Raw genomic sequence first — 23,423 nt, 5'->3', positions numbered from 1 at the left:
GAGTCTCCCCTTTTCTCTCACTAAACACCATGTTTCTTTCAGCCTTTTACTAGTCACAGTTTCAAGTCCTCTGATCATTCTTGCCACTCTTCTCTACACTCATTTTGGTCTGCATCTTACCTGAGGTGCAGAACCCTAAACTAGACACTGCGCTCCAGCTCACTCCCCAGTCTTTGGCAGAGCTGGGTAACTTTACATATATTGCAGGCTATTTATCTGTTTATACACCCCAGGATTACATTATGTTTTTCTACAGGAGTATGTGATCAGCTGGCATTTTTGTATTTTTCCTTCCACACCACTCAAACTTAGTTCACACTTGTTCTGCACCTCTATTTGCATATCCAGTTACTCCTGGCTAGGCACTGTTCCTTATACATATATATTCGCACTGTTTGATAGAGATCACATTTTGATGAGCGCAGAGTATAAATCAGAAATGGTGGCAAAATATTTGACAATAACCTGGTAATTGAGTATATTTGACAAATCAACTATTCAACAATATCCTGATAATTAAAAGGTATGTCCAAACTTCCACAAAGATAACTGCATGTGATGCACACTTCTGCCAGCCAACACTGTAGAAAGCAAGAAAGGTCATCGACCTGTCTCAAGACACAGAAGAAGATCCAAGCATTGAACTTTGAGTCTTGCAGATTAGGAAAATCTACTGCAAAGGTACAACTTTATGTTATTGCTCATGACCATTGCTACTTGAAAAGGCAAGCTGAGAGCCATAGCCATTTGCTTCTGTACTCTCACAGGTCTTGAGATGACAGAAAACCTTTTGACATAAGCCTAGGATAACATGAGCTGGATTTTACTAGAAGGGAATCAAATTATAGTGTCCCTGTACTGTCGACATACATTCTGTACATCTCCAGAACAGCTTTGTTACCTTTGCAGAAAAGGGCAGAGACTCTTAAAACACATCATTCAAGGACAGTAATAATAACCTCCTGCTGCTGTTCCACACCAAATTCTCTTATCTAACCAGCACTCCTGCCCACTTCAGGAAATGTTAATCACAGCAGGCTGAATCATCTTGGATGACTCCTAGACAAACCCTAATCTGGATTTAGTTTAGCAGGCAACATGCAGACGTGATTCAGCTTGGCATTTTTAATATATGTACATACATATACACACAATCTGTATAACTAGCGTAAGATACACTTTCATAATCATTTAACAACTTTCTATCTCCGTAGTCCAAACAGAAGAAAAGTCAAACCAAATTGTAGAGTACCATGGCCATACCAAACATCCTTTTTTTTTGCTTGTACTTGACTTAAGTAACATCTATCTGCTACCCACAGTAGCTGGAAGTTGTGTTTCAGTGTGGTTCTTTAGCCTCACTTACCTTCTTATTTGCCCATGACTATACCCAGTACAGAACAGGAAAATCATCAGGGTACCCACAGAGATAGCCCGCCATTTTGGCACAATTTAAATCAAAGGATTAGCACTGTGCTCATCAGCAAACTATTGGAGTGCCTGTAGCACATGAGATACTATGTTTATCTTTGTTCAGTGAGAGGAGCATCTTTGACTACTACTGAGAACATAAAGCAGCATGCTTTCCTGATGTTCACATTCTGGCTTGCTTAGATTTGTTTGTAGGTCACCAATATCCTTCCATTTCATTAGTTACATCAGGCTCATTTAAAAAAAAGAAAACAGAGCTGGTACCAGTCACTTTAGAAAGTGTTTATTCAAAAGCTTCATAGCACCATCTTGTTTTTTAAAACATCCAAATAAAATGCAGCAATCAAAACGGTGGGTTTTTTTTTTTCTGTTGAGCATGACACTAACTCCACCTGTGAACATATTTATGTTTGTTCTTGCTAATATAACTGAAAAATAGCGCTCCTGTGCACACAGACATAGCACTGGGCCTTGATACAGGTTATCCAGTCTCAGCTCAATAATGGAAGAGTGAAAACAAGTGAAACTGGAAACATCAAGGAAACAGTTCCCCTCCAATTCTGCTGGAAGAGAAAATTTTCTAAACTTATTTTTTTAGTTTCAATTCTTACGTCTCCTCCAAAACTAAAAATGTAAATATATAAAATATTTTGGGCATTCTTTTATGGTACAAGTCAGACCATGGATGGTTAATTTATAAGTATCTCAATGTATTTGTTCTAACAATCACCTAGGTGTTAGTTCTAAAGCAGGGCCTTTTATGGCCATCTTTTCTAGGGAAAACACTGGTCAAAATAATTCTACTAAGTTACTATGCTGATTTTTATTAAAAATTTAAGGTAAAATCAAACTGCCCATTGACAGCACTTGTAATATGTTTTCATTATGAGTTTTTTCCTTTTCCCTTTTAGTTTTGCGGAGTAGCCTGTCAGAGCTTTATTCAGCCAAGTCAGTAAAGCGCTATTTCCCAAAGATCCTCAACTTAACATTTCAAGAATATGGACCATGCTGAGTGCGTGGTCACATTATCATTTGGCTATGGCTTCCAACCACTGGAATTCTCTATTGCATCTACTTCTGGTTGACCATTAAGAGGCAAGTATTCTGTAGTTCACTTGGCCAAAGCCCCCATAGGATCCCAAGCTGGCAAAACAATTGGTTCCTGCTGCATCACTGCCAAGACGTCTTCTGGTACATGCTTCTTATCCACCACAACTTCGTAGACGTACTCAGAAAACCAGTCATCAGTCATGATCAGGTAACCTGGAGATGAAAACAGTTCATTACAACAGAGAACCATTACCAATACAGTGGAGCAGGCACATATACAAGTTTCACCTATGAGTGATGCATCACAAATGGGACCTAGTCATACTTCGTATCTCAAGACAAAGAAAAAAAAATCAAAGAAAAGCACATATAGGCTAACCGAATGTACTTCATGTGCACTGAAAGACCAAGCAAGAAGCTTGCCAGGAAAAACAAGACCCAAAATAGTCATAATTTATGCTTCCTGTGTTAAAATAGGCATTGAAACGACTCAAGTGAATTGCAATGCCTTAAAAAACCTTAGTATTTAAGGCAGAATGTAAATTTATCTGAATATCTGGCTTTAGAAGTTTCCAGAATTTTGGTAAGAAAAGGGAAATTTTCCAGGTGAATATCCAAACCATCTTTGGCTTAAGAAAACTTTGCTGTTTAGGTCTTGCAGTAAGAGAAGTAGCCTACCTGCTTTCCTCAAACAAAGCCATCTAAATCACACTTTGGCTGAACCAAATCTTAATTTTCTCCCTTAACATAATTCTTACTAAGAATTTCAGTGAACAGCCTTTGAATTGGGAGAAAAAAAAGTCACATTTAGAGTATCACATAAAGCTACCATTGGAAACAAACTATTCAAGGTGAACTGAAAATGAGTGGCTGGGAAAAAGAAAGCATTTAGAAGACAGATGGGAAGGCTTTATGTAATAAAGTTCCTCATGTCCTTATACAGTATCATCACACAATCAAATGAAACAAGAAAATGTCCAAAGAATATGGACAATAAATGCATTTATCTACACCATCTTGTTTCTAAAGCAAGAGATCAGATAATTCCCATAAATTAAAAACCCTATCAATTGTAATCCGAGCTAGAAGCCATTTTGGAAACACTGCCAAAAGGAGCTGCCTTGATTATTCTCTCTTCAGGATATGAGTTCTTGGGACACACAAAAACCTCTCACTCCCAAGAGCCAACAAGTAATTGCACCCTGAGAGGATAATGAACTCTGCTTCTGACATCCTGTATCTCACAGCTTGACAGTGCTGATTATGATCACAGTGTCTGAACAAGAAGGAAACATCAAGCAGAACTTCAGAACATGCAAATAAGTAAGGTCACTCTTTGAGAAAGCCTGTGCTCAGTGTCACAGTGAAAGCCATTATCAATTTCTTCATTAAAAGGAGACACATACTTTATACGCAGCAATACATATGCCTAAGAGCCCACCTAAGGCAGCCCTGGGCTCTGCATTCCATCTGGGTAACAGGCAGAAGCAAAAGAAAAAAAAGTTTATTGCATTTCGGGGCAGGGTACACAATGGAGTTTTACCTCAGGCAATTAATCTATTGCTTCTACTCAAAGCATTTGTATGTTAAGGCCAGAATATGGAAAAGAACTTGGAACAGCATCATCTTGTAACAGAACCTAGCAGCTGACTACAAAAGTGTACTCCTTTGTATAAGAGTAGTCCACACTTCCCTAGCTTACCCAAAGGAAAACCTGAACACGCAGCATTTTAAAACTGACAAGCTGCTGGCCAGGGAGAGGTCAGTCGAGGATGAACAGGCTGCAAGTTATTGCATAACCTAGGATTTGGGCACCTGAAAATAAAGCCCTTGCAAAGTTCCCAAAGGACCTCATACAAGCCACTTTGTGCTTGTGCCTTGAGAACAAATTAACAAAGCCATTCCGTCGTAGTGTACTACAGGATGATATATCACACACACATACATGAATAAAGGACTAAGTGTCTACAGTTAAATCCTTAAAATGTCTTCAGGCAGAAGAGTAAGTATGCAACAGTCAGTACAAGAGATTAAAAAAGTCAAAAGGGAACTGACTTCTAGCTGGAGATGTACCATAAGAAAGTTCTTTTCATGCCAAAACAAGCAGATGGACCCCTATCAAATGGATGTGATAATGTGACTTAGTGTTCTCCTCTTGCTTGCTTTTCAAAAAAGATATCCGATGGGATAAGCCGGGTTCAAAGTTAGGCAATAATGTACTGTGTCTCCAGAACAAAAGAGTAAGCAGAATAATTAAACTTGCCTGCATGGCTGACAGAGCCAGTAAAACTCAGAAAGGAAATATTTGACTGGGAAGTGACTTTTTTACCTCAAAAACCAAGCAATGTTTGTCAGCAGCTGTGTTCATTCCTTGAGGAAAACCAGACAGGACTCCAAGCAACACTTTTACAACAGATATGAATGTAATTACTAAATATTTAGGAGAGGCAATGCTAGGCTGTTCCCAGGGCTTCCCCTTCTCCAGGACAAGCACTACCACAAGAATTCAGTTATGCTCACTCCAGAGTGTGAGCATATAAATAACTTCATCCCATGATACCCAAACCAGGAGTCACAGTTTTTCCAGTCCTGCACCATGCAAGTGTGGTGAAACGGGTGTTGTCTGGCACCTCACACTGTACTCAGAGCAAAGCAAGAGGGACCCCATGTGAAAAAACACTTCCATTTCCTACCAACAATAAGTCATTTGTTTGTTTTTTAATGACTCAAGTCTAGTCTCTGGTGTTTTGTTGCAGGCTGTACCCTTTATTATCCTGTCCAAGAAATAATGGAGTTGGGGCTTACTTGTATCCCCCACACCCAACTGGGCCTCAACTGGGATGTGCCAAGTTTAACATCATTCTTGGCTGCCTCTTTACTGATGCCGATTCTGGTTCTCTGCACTGGACTTGCCCAAGCACAGCTTCCCAATTCCTTAACAAGGCAGATAAGATAAAAAATGACTGCCAGACTCACTCAGTGGCATAGCAAGAGAACTAGGGCAGGCTACAAATCCTCACCCTCCTACACCAGCTAGTACTGGATGTTGAAGAGCATAAGAAGCCCAGCAGGAGGAAGGGGAAGAAACCCTGTCAAGTTACCTCTTCTAATGTTTGAGAATGAGCTCTGAAGGATGTGGCCTTTAGCTCAACAGTGGGTTGTTTGGTCATACCCAAGAAAATCATTCAGGGATTCACCTCCCTGAAAAAAGGAGCCTGAAATAGAGTCAAGCTTCCTTGTTCTGATGGGATTTTCTGTCAAGGCACTTTTCCAGGCAGCTCCCTAACCAAAACAAAATAGAGTGAGTAACACTTTCCAGAGACCACAGTCTCTACCAGTGCACCACAAATAAATGACAGTGACTCACCCAGAAAAGTTCACATAGACAGTATGCATACAATACATACATACAAGGTACAGGCAGGGTTTATTCAAGTCACTCTGAGGTCCTATATTTCAAAGGAACTACTAGCTCCCCTTAAATGGCTCTAGAACTTATTCTTGAAAAGTGTATCCATATTTGGAGAAGAGATAATGTCTAAGGAGAATAGTGTTACTGCAAACCAAGTAGCAAGTTAAGCTTACAAAGCTGGCAAACAAATTCAAGTAATACTCAAAAGACAACTAGCTAACTGGGTTAATTTAGTGTTAGAAGACTAGCTAACTGGGTTAATTTACTGTTATTCCTAACTTAAAGCCTGAGGCACTACACTTCTTTCATTTCTAGTTGCTGTAGTTTTTTTTTATTTCGGTTTCATGCTCAAAGTGAAGAAAGCCCAAAACACACAGCTCTCCACACACATCGATCACAGCCTCCACAGCTCCATCAGAGCATTCACTGATGCGCCAGCCCCGTAACGCCAGCACACAACTCCTGCTGTTCAGTCACAGCTCAACAGGTACAACTTTTACTAGCAGTGTCAGGCTTCAGTCTACTGCACTGATGTTTGAAAGTAATACCCCATATCCTGAAACTGAGCCCGGCCTTTCTGCAGTTCTAAAAGAACAGCTCTGAACCTTGGCCAAGGAGCATGTATGGCTAGCACAATCCAAGTTGCTGACAGACACCTATTAACTTCAGAATGTTTGGAGTACTAACCAAAGTCCACGCTGAGCGGTTGTAAAGCAAGCTGAGTAAGGCACTTCCTTCCTGGAAGGATTCCTTTAACACTAGTAGCATCTGACATCACAAACCAAGTATCTGGAGCATCTCAAAGTGTTCTGACGATAAGAGCACAACTAACCAGGCATTTTTATATTTTATATTCTCTATTATATATAAAGGTGCTTAACAATAGTTATTAGTTTGTATTTGGAGACAAGAAAAGTTCTGATGTTACTTCTTTTTAGTATTGATTTGGCTTCTTTTCTTAATCCAGCATTCCAAAGTACATTTTACTACTCTCACATCGATGAGCCTTGAAGGCCGAACATCATAGTTTGTTTTGTCAAGACTAAAGACTTTTACTGGAATACTTTACTGTGAATGTATACAGCCAACTCAGAGCAGACACTACTTCAAGACCAAGGGGCCAGAATATAAAACAAGACACCGTCCCAAGAATATTCTATGTTTTAGTTAGCTGTTCATGTACAAGATAGCAAAAGCTTATGAATAAGACCACATCCTAAAATAGAGTTTTCTGGAAATAGCCTATTCCCAGAAGAAACCCCAGACATGCTGGGAAACTTCAGCCATACCAAATCTTGCAAGCACAACATTTGGGATTATCTTCAACAGAACAACATCAGCAGCAATGACTACTGTGACACACTGAAGTCTGGCTTGGCATGCTCATCACGGAGCTTATGCTACGGCCGACACCACATCCAGCCTGTCTCAAGATAGATGACAAAAATCATGGAGATCTCACCCCACTCCAATCATTTCTTAGGAAAAGCTGACTGACTGCAGGCCTTGGCAGAGCAAGTAGCAATCTCTCACACCATCAGCCCCACTCACCTCGGGCCAGGGGAGGCCAGAGCTGGCCCTCCAGACCAGGCAGAGAAGCACTCTCCAGGCATTCCCAGGCTGAGCAGGGAAGCAACTAGAAGCAATTTCCTAAACCGCTACTCAGCCGAGACTCACCATCCTGCCCACGTGCCATGCCAGGCTGGCGCACCCACCCCACTACAGCCCTACAGCACTTACAAATCCTTTTTAAGGGAACAATAGTGCAGGCTGAAACAGTCATCAACAGGAAAGCAAGTTCAGGCAGAAAACCTGGCATGAGCCAAACTGCATGCAACTGGATTTTGTTGTTGCCAGCACTTGTCATACCAGAGAGGAACACTGCAAGGATGCCACAGGTCATGTTTTCAGCACAGCTTTAGAAAGGCAACCAGAATTATGATTTTTTTTTTTTTACGGACAGGTGTTGGAGCTAGCATTGCAGCTGTTCACAGCACAAGCTGGAACCAGCCATACCCTCATTTCCCCATCTACAAAACCAGTAAGTAAAAGCTTGCAGTGATTGATAAACAGTGCTTTAAAAGAAAATATAAACCACTTAGGTTTCACATGTGACTCCAGAAGATTATTTAAGTAATATCAACCACAGCCAGCATGAGGTCCCAAAGATGAGACAGCTGTAGTGTACAGATTTAAGCTTAGCTCTGTTACCAAAAGCTTTAGTACATTTAGAAGTACTGCAGTGAAGTTTTCATTTCTCCTGTCACTCTAGAAGGAGAAAGCATTTCTATACAGTGCAGTTCTTGAAAGTGATCCTATCTTATTTGATACTGTGAAGCATTTCTTATCTATTGTCTCTTTATTAAAAGATCGGTTTACATGCCTACTGGAATTCTTGGTATTTCAGAGAAGTACTACCATATTTTCAGACTGATACTACCAGATTTTTTAGACTTGTGTTCTGCAGCAAAGGATTATGAGCAACAAAATAACAAAGGTTCTGCTCTCACTTATCAAGCTCCTACAGCTGCTGCTTTTTTTTTTTGACAGTGATAATAGCTGGCAATTTACTTGTGATCAACAGCAAACTGGTATACAATGCTTAGGAAAATATGCAGCTTTCCAGCAATAAACTAATCAACCTTAAAGTTATTTTATCAAAGTTTAAATACTTCATTATATGAACTTTATCTGAAGTCTACCAGTATCTTCCCATTACCTTCCATACATAAATTACACTTTGGTTATTGGATTGTCAAAAGCTGTAGCGTAAGAACAAGATACGGCCCATATCACTGAGCTATACTCAGTGTTCCAGTTCCAGCCTCCATAGGGGCATCTGACAACTTCGTCCTCCTGCCTTTGGGACAAAGATGCCCTGTCTGTCAAGAAGTGTCAGCATCCATCACTTATGGCCATCTCCCAAAAAATGCAATTGCCTCTACAGTTGAACTTGCAACCAGTGTCAAGTTCATCCAGTGACATTCCTGCTTCTCCATTCAATGTTTACATTCGATTTACTTAGATGCAAGTCACATTTAAGTGCAGAATTTTTGTTTTCCAGGAATAGAGTGCCATAACTCAGTGACCCACATGCTGTTTGCAGGCTTGTTTCATGCATGTCCTGGTGAAGTACACACAGCACATTCCCCCTTCCCCCTCCTTATTTCCAAACACTAAGTTCTGCTTTCTGTTCCTGTGACTATAAATTACTTTACCTTTATTACCACGATCTTCACCCCAGGAGTTTTCCACTCTCCATTTTTCAAACGCCTCTTCTTGCCCATCCTGTGACAAAACAAGTCGATGGCTATTCAGTAGTGAAGGACCATGTGAGTTTATAGCCACCAACCCTTCCAAGTCTAAATCCAGCACCAGCAAACCACAGAGCTCCGCTCCCAAAAGTCTACAGGCATTGGCGAGTTTCAGACAATGGTTTCTTGCTAATGGTTGAAGAAATGTAATTTTCTAAAATACTTGTCTATCCACTTACATGAAATATGAGGAAATGTGGTCAAGAAGAGAGCCTGCAATAAATATTTATTTTCACCAGAAAACTTACATTGAACTAAATCAAAGTTTGGACTTAACTGACTGACAGAATTTAAGCAGCCTTCCCTATTACCTGGCAGGACACAGGGGCCTTCTGAAATGCAGAATGCAGAGCTTGCTTGAATGAAGAATCAGAGGAAAGGACCAAGGGCAATGAAACAAGTGTAATAATTTAAAACAGTATTAGTAAGAGCAAGTGCAAACACTTGAAGAATCTAGCTGTAGGATACAGGTCCAGGTCTGGTGCTTTGAAAGATATACAAGGCTTCTAACAAGCATGAAGTACATTTGATTTCACATTCAGAAGCATGCTGTATTCTAGCCTGCATTGTGTATATCTGAAGTCTAGTTCAAATCTACCAGCTACATAAAAGCACTGAAACCAGCTCCATAGGCTTGCTGTGCCACAAAGTGAACGTTGCTTCCTTCAAGCAGCCTCTCATGAGGAAACAGCAAGTCCCTTGAGGAACCAAAGAACAGTTATTCTTTTGCTACTACATTTTTTTTTAAATGCAAAAAACTAACCTGGAAAACACCCCACAAATCCATTTTTAATACTTAAAGGAATATTGTTGTATTGCTTCTATTCTCACTTAAAATATAGGACAGTCCTTAAAATGATACACTTGAGAGCTATGAGACTGAGGGTAAGTCAACTCTTGATGCTATCAGACAGAAATTGGGATAAACATGTTTATGTACCTTAAGTTTTTAACCAAAAGGTGCACTTAATCCACATCAATTTTTTATGTTGTAAAATCGTAATAGGATTTTTTTAAATCTTCAAAGCCTTTTTATGAAGTAGGTAAATCCAAAGTATTACATTTTACAACTCAGTTTATCAAAGCTCCTTTAGATTAAGTTAAGGTTTAATATAAGACAACATGTTCAAACAAGAAATAGACAAACAACTTAGTCCATTTTGAATGTGGAAAAGCCACTAAGTGCTGAACTTGTTCTAGGATAATTTTTTAAATTGTCTTCTGATTTTAAATATACTATCCATCATATACTGATCTTATACACTTCCTTTTCTTAAAGGAATCAGGTCACATTCGATCACATTTTATGCAACTATACGTTTAGGCATCCAGCAGTATGAATTTAAAAATAGAGACCATTGACTATAGCTGCCAATGAAGTGCAGCCAGTAACTGGGTACAGTAAGTACAAATATACACACTTCAGTTGTGAATAAACAGCCTTTGAACACTAGAAAAGTATCATTAGCACTGGAACAGGTTGCCCAGAGAGGTGGTAGAGGCCCCATCCCTGGCAACATTCAAGGTCAGGTTGGATGGGGCTCTGAGCAACCTGAGCTGGTTAAAGCTGTCCCTGCTCACGGCAGGGGGGTTGGGCTGGATGACCTCTAAAGGTCCCTTCCAACCAAAGCATTCTATGATTCTATGATCATTTGTAGTATCTAACTGAAAAACAATGGAAATTTTCTTTAAAGATGCATTCATGTAATCCGATACACAAAATAGAAGCGTTAAGAGCTCAGAACACAACAGGAAAAGTTGTATTAAGTTGTAAATAGCAACTCAGAAAAATTCTTCTGATTCAGCAGTCCCATCTCAAGTCCACAAACTCCAGAGCTCAAACTTTTTCAGTAATATGCAAGCTGTTACTTCTCAAGCCAAGGTCATGTTGGACAGGAAGAGATCACTTCAAAGAAACTTATTAATAATGACAACTTCTGGAAATAAATGGAAAACATCGATACTGCAGGCAACCCTGAGTCGTAAATTTTCACATGGTTCTTTTTACTTCACACGTGCTTTGTTATCCTGCCAGGAGCAGATTTAGCTGTGGATTCATCTCAGAGCTATTTTGGACACCATTTTCCTTCCCTAATTATGACCAAAGAGGTCACATGCCAGTGAGTTGCAGGAGGTTAAGATTGTTGAGAAGTGCCTGCTACCAGCATTTTAACAGAAGAAGCTTCATGGTGTAGAACAGAGATTGGACTAACCCATGGAATGGGACAGGGTAGGAAATACTTGCTGTCATACTAGATTTCTTGCTCAGCAAGACACAGCAGAACCTGTATTTAAAAATCAGTTAACATAGGTTTTCTGGTATCTTAAAAATAGAAGCTAACTTTCTTTTCCCTTTCCCTAGTAAAAGTTCGTGGGCAGAAGGAAAGAAGCCCTTGACTTGTCTAAAATTCTTCCCTCCTTGTTAAATATTTATAGTTCTGAACACTCAGACACAAACAACACAGGGAGACGAGACAGCCTAGGCCTTGTGCACCAGGGTGTTGTGGCACACATGCTGAACTCTAGCAGAACAGCTTACACACTGTGAAGGAGCCCAGAACACATAAACAAGCTGCCAGAATATCCAAATACATCTGTGCCAGCATCAGAACTTCTGGAGGGAGACTCTACCTTCTCAGTGACAGCCGTCAGGACCATGGCATGGGTCATCATTGACTCTCCAAAGATTAACCGTTCTGCTTTGTTCATGTTCTTGACGGAGACACCAAACACCAGCTCATGATTAAATCTATCAGAAAGCCACATAAGCAGTATCAGAAAGGATGTGGGAAGATTCTCACTAGTAAACCAGAGAAACAGTAGACTGCACTGTCCCAGGAGCCACTGCACAGGCATATAAGTTCAGCTATTTTTAGTGCCAGAATAAATGCAAAAACTGATCCTTTTAGGAGTTTCTCTCACCAGGTATTAGGCAATCCAAACGAGTAAGAATATTTAACAATCACTTGTAGTGCATCTTTAAAGGATTAAGATTTTAGCTAACAAGTGGAAAAAAACATTTCTGCTGCTGCTGAATTACTTAAATATACTCTTTTTGGGTATGTAATCCAAAGTATGGACAAGTTAGTTTCTTAAGCAGCCAAAGCACTGTTTATGTCCTAGCCAATCATCCCAAATGGTATTCTGTTTTGATTTTCTACTTACATATTCATGTCATTGATTCCCAGCTTGCCATAGAAGTGCTTTGCAACATCACAGCCAAACCACACAGCCTACAAACAGAAAGAAGAGTCATGTCTAGGCTATATCCTGGTGAATTTTACATTACAAGAGTTGCACCATGCCATCCACAAAGAGAAACCAAACCAACCTCGCCATCCTTAATAGATGCTGCAGCTAATTTTTTCAAGACTTCAACAGGCTGGTTGTTATAGAGCGTTTTCCTCCCTCCTACCATGTTGCCCAGGTACTCCACTGTGTACAGCCTGTTGTACGGGTTCTGAGGGCGAGGATCATTCACTAGACAAATCTGCCAAAGACCAAGATGCCAGATTAAGGTGTGACTTAACTGAAATCTTTGAGAAGTGAATCTAGGTGGATTTCAGAGAATTGCTTTTGTCCCAGCTAGCTGTCTGTGCCATTAGCAAACAAGCCACTTTGCTGAAATGCCAGGTTTAAGTTTTGTTTTTTTAAGTTCACCTCGTAACTGTGGCATAGCAGCTTTGCACGTTATTCCTGCTCTCTAATGGCTGTCTTACAGTACTTTATGACTGGTTAGATCATTACATATTTTATCATTACAAAATCATCGTGGAAGTGTAATGCAAGATCACAGCTAATTGAAGGGCAGAGCACAAACAGGAAAAGGGGGAGGATAAACAGAGCCACCTTTGACTTGTGGGAGCAGTACCCATCCCATATGGTGCAGTTACAGGGGTGGACTGTATGCTTGCAACAGTGGAAAATTAAGTGGCTTAGCAGCAAAAAAAGGTCTTGAGAAGGTACTGCCTTTCAGCATCCCCAACCTTGTCCTCCATGTTGAAGTAAGGCTTCACGTGCTCATTGTAGAACTGGACCGGTGTCACAGGGCCGTATTTGTGGTAGTTCTTCTCCTTATCCCGGAACTCCCAGCAGAAGATCTCTGGAGGGCTGCCCAGGCAAGTACTCACTATTCTGAATACCTGCCCAGAGAAGCAAACAGCTGTGAACTTGCTGAAAAATGCAGGTCTGCCTCTCCTACCACAGCAATGCCATTGATGAATGGATTTCTCCACATGAGAACCAACTGAAGAAATGGGATCTTAACATCCGCCTTTGAAGAACATGAATAAACATACACACATGAATTATTTGCATTCAGCTCTGGTAGTCTAGGCATTTCAACAGTTCAAAATCAATCTGAAAAACCACAGAAAATCAACAGCATCTCTCTCCATTCTTACTCTATGTTCTGAGGCAAACTATTAGGCAAACCAGAAGCTTAAGGTTGAACATATAAATTCCAGGTTATCCTAGGAATGCAGCAGGCAAAAGCAAAAGCCAATACACTGCCCAGTCTCATTCCAACATTTCGTAAGTAATTCTGAAGCTCCTCCAGCAAGATACTTTCCCGGTGCAAGAGAAACTTCAAACTTTATCAAGAAAGGCTTAAGCATTCCACATCACCTGTTCTACCAGGCAGTCTGCCCCATGCAGAGACAAACCAGACCTCCTAACATGCATATAGCATTTTATCCCAGTGCTTCCCCTGTACTAATCCCTTTTTTCCTGTAATGTTCATTTAGATTTCAAAGATGGGCCTTTGCTTCTTTTCAAAAGCCTAGAATAATCTTCTCATCTGTTTAAATACATTTAACAATGCCTTGATTTAGGGTTGAGCTGGCAGGTTATGTAATTTAATTCAAGATCCCTGCCTGCAGACTGTGACATCTGTTGCAGCTGGCAGCTTTCTGTTGATTTTCAGCAGAAAAAGTTGACCAGATTTCAAGTCATCAGCCTCCCTATAAATCAGAATATGAAACGGCACTTAAGAACCACTACTGTACTTTCTCACAGGGCTTATCATAAAATGTGCTAACTCATAGTCAGTGTAAACAGATGGCTGTTTTTAGGGATATTTAGCAGGACCTGCCACAGGTACTCTGGGGACAGAGAATTCGATCATATTTGAACAGGTTTGAATCTGTTTTACTTCAGCTGACATTGGTCTACTTCAGCTCTGTCCATGTCTTGAGCACAAGACAAGTCTTTTCCTTGCAAGGAACCCACAGGTTATTTTAAAATAAAAGAATAGGGGATTCAAATCTCAACTGCATCCTTCTGCACTAGGATCCAATGCCTGTGGTTTGTGCCAGCTTTTCTAGGCTGTCAGTCTTCACACTTTCCTCTCACTGACTTTTCACAGGAGAAGAGACAGAATACCTCTCCCAAAGCTGACTTAACTCTTTCTGGAGCTAGCCGAGCTGATTTATACAGATCCTAAGGCTCCATAAGAACTAGCTTTGTGCTAGTGTGCACTTTGTGCTCATGGCAAAAGGAGTGCAATGTTCATGCTAAGTAACACTATTTGGCTGTGCAAAGAATACAAATAACAGTGTTCTTGCTCCAAGCAATTTAAGAAAACAAGTGAAGAAGTTAACTACAGGTTGAAACAAGGGTGTGGGCTTCATGTTTTTACTGGAGGAACTACACATTTATTTCTCAATAAATATGTTAGAGCAAGTGTAAATCCCTAGGCTACTCTAAGTATTTAAATTTGCACAGACTGCGCAAAAAGTAGCATTTGCTGTGGATACACCCACATTACCTCAGATAACCCCAAGCGGTGAGAGATGAGGCCATGAAAACAAAATAAGCAAGAAAAGCGCCTAAAAGGAGAGCAACAAGCAAGCCAGCTCCAGCCAGAAGGAGGAAAATGATGGAGACAGAAGTCTCAAGTTCAGAGGCAGTGGAGCCTGGGAATGGCCTCCCTCAATTGTTTTGCCACCACACCCATCACAGGCCATCTCTTAGCATCTCCCAAGCTTCCTCTACCAATAAAATAAGGAGACATTTAAACTAGAAGGTGACACATATCACTAGTGACAACTAGAGCCAAGATAAGGCAAAGATGTAGTGGCTTGTGCTAAAAAACAAGATGAGTGAGGAGGGGAAGAGAAGGACACTCCTGATAAGGAGGGTCTACAAAGGAGAAGAGTAAAAGAAGAAAAATTCAATCACATGCACTGCACTGATTTCAACTTCTGACCTGCTGTGCACCGGTTTGATAAGCAGAATTTTTATACAGTTCTGGAGTGAATATTTAATCTTGTGTCCCAGTACAACTGCCCCATTTTAGCTAGAGCACTGCCTCCCAGCATGAGTGAACCAAGATTTGCTATGCAAATAAAACTTCACAGAACAAAACCAAGTTCTGCTTTGCCACATACAAAAATAGATGCAATACCACTTATATACATATAAACACGTGAAATAAAAGAGTGATCTTAAACCTTTGAAACTAAGTGTTTTTAAAGTATACAAGTGCAATTAATTGCACATTTCAACTACAATGTTTATTGAAAGTAAATCCACATAAGTTGCAAACCACTATTACCACTGCAAAAGGAAATTCTGTGTTAACTTCAGAGAATTAAGCACAACCTTTTTACAGAACAGACAAATTGCAATCAGTTAATGAGCCTTTAATGCCAGTTCCAGGATCCCTTGTCAGAGGGCAAGAGGCTCTAAACAAATGAAGAGACATTTTGCAGTGAACTGTATGTCACTGCCCTAAAAATGAACATTTCTAGGAAGCTTTTGATCTCTACTGTGAAATCCCCCAAGGGCTTTTGGACACACACACTGCATGTAAGTTATATGAATTCACTTTTGAACTAAGTGCCGATCAGCAATGTACTGGGGCAAGCTCAAAGCACAGAACTGCTGTTGACCTTAAGGTGTACATTTCATAAAAGTTTTACTTTCAATAATATAACCCAAGGAACACAAATCAGTTTTCTTTATTTAACCTAACCTTAAAACTGGATAAAAAAGCTACAGGTTTTACATGAAGTGCAAAGATGAATTTCCAAAAACCAAACCAACACATTAATCAATACTTGCATATTAGTGGAACTGCCTGAAGCTTACAGAAATAGTCCAAGGTAGGTTCTGCCTAATACTGATGCTTACTAGATTGCAGAAAAGCTAACACACATAAACAAAACATTTGATTTCTTGAGCCATCTAAAGACAGACTTTGAAACCACTGGGCCACTTTGCACTGTATGTTTGAGAAACAAATGAAATATATAGGTTTTTTTTTTTAAATGCATGCCCTTGGTCAAACTAAAACAGCCTGAACTTTTAAAATTGCCTTTGGCTATTTAAGAATTGAGTACAACTACCACTGAAAAAGAAAAATGACATGTGCTACTGTCACATTCAGTGTGAACAGATGGAGGGCCAGCCACTACGCACACACTGCATGCTACAGACTTGCTGATCGATTTGATTTTGAGTTAATTCACACAGCCAGAAACATGTAATTCCTTCTCTGCTGCCCCCAGTATCAGGCCACAGCTGGATTCAGCCTTGTGTTCAGCTCATATCTTTTCCATAATGCAGAGAACTCCCTTTTGTTGTTCATTTCTGCTCTCTTGTGGGGAGTTTCTGCAACAACACTTGTGCTGTAAGATTTTACAAAGCCATCAGAATGCAATTTTCAACCTGCCTCTCCCCTACAGTTTATAAAAGCCTAACATGCCACTATTTTGATCTCTCTTAAGATACAAAATGCTGCTTTCCTACAGAAAGGGGCAGATGTCTCTGAAATGTAATCATTCTGGAACCTATAAATTCAAGATATTTGTCTGGGAGTATTAGAAAAAACACAGAATGAGATAAACAACAAGCCACTTCAAAAAAATTCACTTGAATACCTCCAAGCACACTGCCATACAAAACATTCCTAGTTAGGTAAACGAAAGGCACTTGTTTTGGCTGATGCAATAGCTATAGAACAAGAGGAAACAAGAAATCTCATCCATTCTAGCCTCACCTTCCAAGAGGATTCATGTCACACAAGAATATTTACCTCTTCTATCATCGTGTCCATTGCAGCACAAAGTTCTCCTTTATTTGTTCCACTTTCCACCATATTTCTTAGCCGCAAACAGTATTCTCTCATCTGTTTAAAGAGAAAGTAATTTTATTATAAGGGTATGAAAGGTGCCACCTAATCAGTTTTCAGGACTTCCTTAACTGGTTGTTTCAAGCACCTATTTTACTATTCATAACATGTTTTCAAAATGAAAAGAAAATCCCTTTCAGAAAGATTTCGTTAGTTATTGATTCTTTAAAAAAAAGATAACTGAATGATTTAACAGATCACAAAAAAAATCAGAAATTAACAAATAGCTGCAACTTAATTACTGTTTTCCAACCACTGATTTGAAGCTTACAGTCATTAGCTTTTCTTAAGGCTTGATTTCTCTCGGTTCCGTAACTCATGCCGCAACATCCATACGTATTCCCACCTCTGTGACTCAGAGAACAGACTGTCTTCATACTGTAAAATTTATTTTGCAATTCTAATGCATAATTGATCTCTTGGTTGATAAAAAGAATGGAACATTTCCCCACTGCATGCAGAATTGCAGTAAGAAGAGCACATGCTTCCCATCGCTGTCACCATCCATAAGGCCAGGAACAGTGAGTGGCACTCCCACAAGACCAGCTGCTTTGCAATGTTCAAGACTAGAATAACATTAACACCATTCATTATGTCTAAGCTCATTTCAGCACATATTTTAATGTGGATTTCAGCAGGCAATTTTCCCTGAGCATGTAGCATATGAACTGGAAAAAAAATAATCAAAGCCCACTGTAAAAAAATGCTTTCATTGCCTTTTTATCTAGCTACCTACACTAGCATCTTCCCAGATTAACTCATTTCTGTAGTTCAGGGAGTACACTTACACCTTCCTTCAGACAAGGCTGCACACTTCTATACTAAAAGCTGATTTTTAAGATTCAGTGTTTTGAAAATGCTTCTTTTTTTTAAATATCTTTTCCATCAAATTTGGCAGTAATCTATAGAAACCTTGGCATACTGGTAGGTGAAATACTGAGGGGGTAGAAAAAAGTCACCTAGATGCCAAGTGCTAGTTTTGCAGAAGCAGACTTAATCACCCAAACATCAAGAATTAACGTTTTAGAAATTTGAGGATTAGGAACAATTGCTACTAAAACCATGTGAGGTACTTGCAAGCTACTGAAGCTTGGCAACAGCCATCTTCCATAAACACACTTTCTTGCTCCATGTTTCAAGATCAGACTTCACTGAGGCTTTAGGTTGCTTTTTGAATAAAAGCAAGTTAAGTTGCTGAGATGCACTTAATACTTTGGTCAAGAAAGAGAAATGAAGGTGGCTAGGAACACCTGGGGCAGGGTCATTCCCATCCCCTCCCCTTCTTGAATTGTATCATCTAAATCAATCTTACCTTATGATTCAAGATCTCATTCATTCTCCTAGTAGCCTCTGTGGTATGAGACTCCGGGAAGTATTTCTTGGGGACGACACCATACTTTTCTAAAAGAAAGTAATAAAACTACGGGTTAACAATTGTCTTTTCTACACAGCAGATGATAGTGCTTCTGCTTATACCTACATAAAAGCTAAATGCAGTTGGGTTTTGTGCAAGGATTATAAGGGAAAGTCTCTTATTTAAAGGTTACAAATACTCAAAGTTTACATTTTAATTTGTGACTGAATCTGGACCTCTGGTCTGCATTCCACAGGGATCCCAAAAGGTGGAATCCCCCAAATGGCTCGGTATCATTTAATTCAACACATAAGTTCTAAACCAATTAGTGCTTTTTAGGAAGCTCTTTTCACCAGAAAAAAGAATGATTACTTGAAAATTAAGCTCCTTACATATCTTCTAAACAACTAAGCCTCTTATGAATTATTCCATGTATTTTATCTAAGGTTGACTAACTTCCCAGTCTCCTTTCCTCCTCAACGTTTATAAAACACCAGCAGCAGCTCAATTGCTTCCTACATTATGATACCAATCAAAAAATCACATCATGCAAGGCTCTGGATGTAACAGTAGCATCCAAAATCATCTCTGTCCTGATTATATATTTATAACAATTGGATGGGGAAAAAAGTAACCTCCAGGCTTCAAAGAAACAAATTCCTTTTGTGATTCTAAACTTACATTATTGGTTTGTTGACTTACAAAGGTGTCACATTATTTCACAATACAATTGAGAGCAAATGCTAGTGTAATTGAGACAGACAACTATCTCCTTAATCAGTGTAAGGAGGATCCCACTTAAATTGGATCTTTGCAAGACCAGCATGGCCACATTCCACATCATTTCCCTCTCACTGATCTTCACATCATCTTTCTTCAGGCTGCAACTCTCCAAATAGTTTTGTTTCTGCCTTGTAGACACACCCTGGTCTAGCCATGTTTTTTCCTTACTATGTGCCCCAAAAATTGCATACAGTTGATGACTGAAGTAAAAAGGGATTGAACATTTTTACTAAATGGAAAGCCTGGGATATCTAATTACTTCTGTTCATGATCTGAGTTTCTCTCATCATCAGCAGCAATATGCAAAGAGTGAAGATACCAGAGAAGACTGAAGCCTAATATTTATAAGCTGGCATGAAAAAGGTCTTTGATTAAAAAGGGTAGTGACTAATGGCATCGCATTCCTTTCGAAAACTCCCAGGTCTCAAACTTGATTTCTTCTTCTATTTCATTCCTCATCTCTCAAACCAGTGTACAATTTCAGGAAGGGCTCCTAGTGGACTACAGGAAATGGGCTCAAGCTGCGCCAGGGGAGGTTTAGGTTGGAAATTAGGAAAAATTTCTTCACAGAAGGGATGGTCAAGAATTGGAACAGGCTGCCCAGAGAGGTGGTGGAGTCACCATCTCTGGAAGTGTTCAGAAAACAGGTAGACATGGCACTTCGGGACATGGTTTAGTCTAGTCTACCCTTGATTGGTTTAGTGTGGACTTGGTAGTGTAGGTTAATGGTTGGACTGGATGATCTTAAAGGTCTTTTCCAACCTAAACGATTTATGATTCTATGATTCTAGTGACCAAGTGTCTTACCAATAATGTTAACCAACATATCCCACTGTCCACCATCATTCGTGGGGTTGGAGAGCAGGAACTGTATCAGTCTTCCTTCCACAGGCTCCTTTTTCTGAGCTGTTTCCACAAATGCATTTAAAAAGTAGTAACAACGTTCAACCTGGAATTGACAGACAGGAAAACCAGATATTTCCAGTGTGACATTGTGCATTAATTCATTCCTGAGTATTCAGTTCTTCAGAAGTCCTAACTAGATGAAGCTGCCTTCTGCTTATCTACCAAAGTTCTTATTTTCCCTCTAGCATTCCAGGACTTATCCTATAAACTTATTTCTGTCACAGACCAAGTACCTAGGAGTGAGTTGGCACAGAGCTTGATGGTAGGGGAAGAGGAAATGTGAAACAGACATTTCACAATGAAGCCTGGTCCAAACTAGCACTAGATTTTCTTGATTTCCTTTATGGGGAAAAAAAGCAGGCACACAGCTCGCAGACCGGTGGGTCGCAAGCACAACTGAAAGCTCAACAGAAAGTTACAGTCGTGTTTCCTCCAAGCCTCCTACAAGTAACTTTGGAAATACACACACACCCAAAAGAAGACTTTTACCAAAACATCTTGACAACCAACTTCAAGATTAAAGCCCCACTTTACTCAACCCACATTTAAAATATATGTTTAAAGAACTTCTGAAATTTTTTCTCATGTACGTTTCCACCTGACTTGTTAAGATGGTACAGCCTAAAAGACATTCTGTCCCAGTACTAATACCCGATTGCTTAAGCCATCCTAGCACAACCTGTGACCTGTACTACAGTACCTTATCCCAGAAAAAGAGATACGACTGGCTGAATTCAAACTCCTCAATGTTGTATTTCTTCATGAAAGGAAGACGCATTGCATTGAGACAGGAAAAAATCCAACATCTCCCTGAGAGATCAAAGGAACAAGAATTAAACTGGAATGTTTAAGAGCCGTGTAAGAATTTTTTTTTTTTAAACACAAGATCCATGACACCATTCCGCCTCAAGCCTTTGGCCCGCTGTTCTGGCTGGGATTGTAAAATGCCAAAAAGCTCATGAGAAGTTTGGAAATCTTTTACTGTAAATGCAGGTCTCCCAACTGATTTTTATCTCATACGATGCTGAAGGGAAAACAGGCAAAGGCTGCAAGTACAAAGGCTGCTTGACTCAAGAGGATGCCGCAGGGATTCAAATCTGCTCTCAGCCTGATAAAAGGGACCTCGGAGGCACCGTCGCTGCGGGAGCAGGGCCACCATTACAGCACTCATCCCCCACAGCCCAGGGCCGCCGAGGGAGCGCACCCCTCCTCACCGCCGGCACCGACCCCCGCGCCGGCAGCCGCCGAGCCGCTTACCGGAGTTCTTCTGGTTGGTGACGGGCTTGCCCTCGGCGGGCACGGCGTGCTGGAAGACCTGCACCGTGTCCTGCACCACCTGCCGCTGCAGGCACACCTCCAGCGGGTCGCTGCACGTCGCCACGTTCTGGGCCAGCAGGAACTGGGGCTCGGCCCGCAGCCGCCGGGTGAAGGCGGCGGCCTTCTCCGTGCTCAGCCCTGGGGGCCGCGGGGCAGCCGTCACCGCCGGCCCCTCGGCCCCCGCAGCCCTCCCCGGGGCACCCGTTACCCCGGTAACCACCCCCCCTTGCCCAGGTAACGGGGTGTCGCCCCCCGCCCGCCTTTCCCCCTCCGCCCCCGCCAATTCCACCCCCCGGGCCCGTTGCCGCGGTAACCGCCCCCCCCCCCCCCTCCATGGACAGGGCCCCCCCGCCCGTCGCCCCGGTAACGGCGGGGCCCCGCCCCTCACCGCGGGCGTTCATGGCACAGGCGGCGCGAGCTGCCGGGACGGAACGCGCCGCTCAACGGCCGGGCCCACCGCAGGTCGCGCGCTGAGGCGGAAGCGGCTCTTATAGCCCCGGCACCGGAAGCAGGAAGAGGGGCCCCACGCGGCGCCCCGGGGGGGGGGGGCTCGGGGCGGGGGGCGGAGGGGGGCGGCTCGGCGGACGGCGCGCCGCGAGGGACAGGCTTGCGGCGGTTGCGCGCGCCGCTGCGGCGGGGGCCGCGCGGGGGCGCCGGGGGGCTCCGCCCCCTCACCCGCCCCCGCTTCCAGAACGTTCCGCGGCGCCGCCTGAGGCAGCGCGCGGCCGCCCCGCTCCCCGCCCCGAGGAGCTGCCGGGCCGGCGGCTGCCCGTGGGCCAGGCCCAGCCCTGCGGCTCCCGGCAGCCGCCTTCCCGCAGGGCCGGCGCGGCCCTGGGCGAGCGAGGCCCCGGGGGAGCGTCCCCATCCCGCTGCCCCCGGGGCTGGCCCCCCGCCCTGGCCCCCCAACGGCAGGGCTTGGAACGGGCCTCTGCAGCAGGCGGTGTCGAGGCCCGGCGCCCGGGAGCGTGAGCTGGCAGCGGCATTGCGCGCTGACAGCCCTTCCCGGGCGCTGGCAAACGTCAGCCAAGGACGCGATCCGGGTCACGCCGCGGTGGCGTCCTGTTGAGTAACAGCCCTGCTCCTCCGAGAAGAATATTTGCACATCGCAGGCTCAGATTGATTTACAGCACGCTGTGTTTACTGACGGTATTAGTAACGCACCACTCCAAGACACGACGAGGCCCGAGAAGCTTGCCGGGACCTTGAGAAAAATGCTTGACTGGCGGTTTTGTCGTGGGGCGGGATGGAGAGCTTTTCCTGCCATCGCAGGGCTGGAGCATTCGCGCTGAAATTTCCCCTGTGCGTTATCGAGCGCTTGGGGCTGCCCCGAGCCCTGAGGTCCGCTCTCAGCCAAGGGAGGCGGGAGGTGCAACGAGGCAGCCTTCGCCCTGGCAGACGGAAGCTGAAACGCCGGTGGGATTACTGGGGAGGGGCAGCAAGTTGGGTGGCCGCCACCGCTAACACCCTGTGGAATGGCACTGTAGGACAGGGCCGAGAAAGTGGCTGCCAGCTCAATGCCTCAATTTGTTCGTGCATCAGCGTCACGATCTGTGGCAAGCCGGCATGGATTCCTCTGTAGACGGATCGAGAAGCCGCATGCCTGACTGCACGTGCCTGCCTGTTAGGGACAAGCATGGAGGGCGAGATCTGCCAAGAGCTCAGGCAGCCCACCCCCCGTGGCGGTGCCCTAAGCAGTAGGTTAGAATGAACAGATGCAAAGAA

At 42.5% G+C, this 23,423-nt stretch overlaps 1 protein-coding gene across 1 annotated transcript; it reads right to left on the bottom strand.

Moving 5' to 3' along the window:
- Positions 1 to 1,793: 1,793 nt before the first annotated feature.
- BLMH (bleomycin hydrolase) lies at positions 1,794 to 22,102 on the bottom strand. The gene is made up of 12 exons (XM_075719868.1): positions 22,090 to 22,102; positions 21,642 to 21,839; positions 21,085 to 21,194; positions 20,286 to 20,427; positions 18,654 to 18,742; positions 17,246 to 17,338; positions 13,194 to 13,349; positions 12,539 to 12,697; positions 12,373 to 12,440; positions 11,839 to 11,956; positions 9,112 to 9,181; positions 1,794 to 2,694 (listed from the first exon to the last, which is right to left on the bottom strand). Exons 1-12 carry the CDS (start codon positions 22,100 to 22,102, stop codon positions 2,543 to 2,545), a joined length of 1,368 nt encoding a protein of 455 aa, XP_075575983.1. The 3' UTR covers positions 1,794 to 2,542.
- Positions 22,103 to 23,423: the final 1,321 nt, after the last annotated feature.

Source organism: Pelecanus crispus, chromosome 12, assembly GCF_030463565.1.
Source record: "Pelecanus crispus isolate bPelCri1 chromosome 12, bPelCri1.pri, whole genome shotgun sequence".
NCBI lineage: Eukaryota > Metazoa > Chordata > Aves > Pelecaniformes > Pelecanidae > Pelecanus > Pelecanus crispus.
The sequence above is the reverse complement of the archived record's forward strand: the minus strand, read 5'-3'. Positions and strand labels throughout refer to the sequence as shown.

Coding starts and splice junctions, on each gene's coding strand:
- BLMH (XM_075719868.1), bottom strand. Junction 21,195..21,641: donor CACCAACCAGAAGAACTCCG/GTAAGCGGCTCG, acceptor TTGATCTCTCAG/GGAGATGTTGGATTTTTTCC. Junction 11,957..12,372: donor GGAATCAATGACATGAATAT/GTAAGTAGAAAA, acceptor GCTTTCTGATAG/ATTTAATCATGAGCTGGTGT.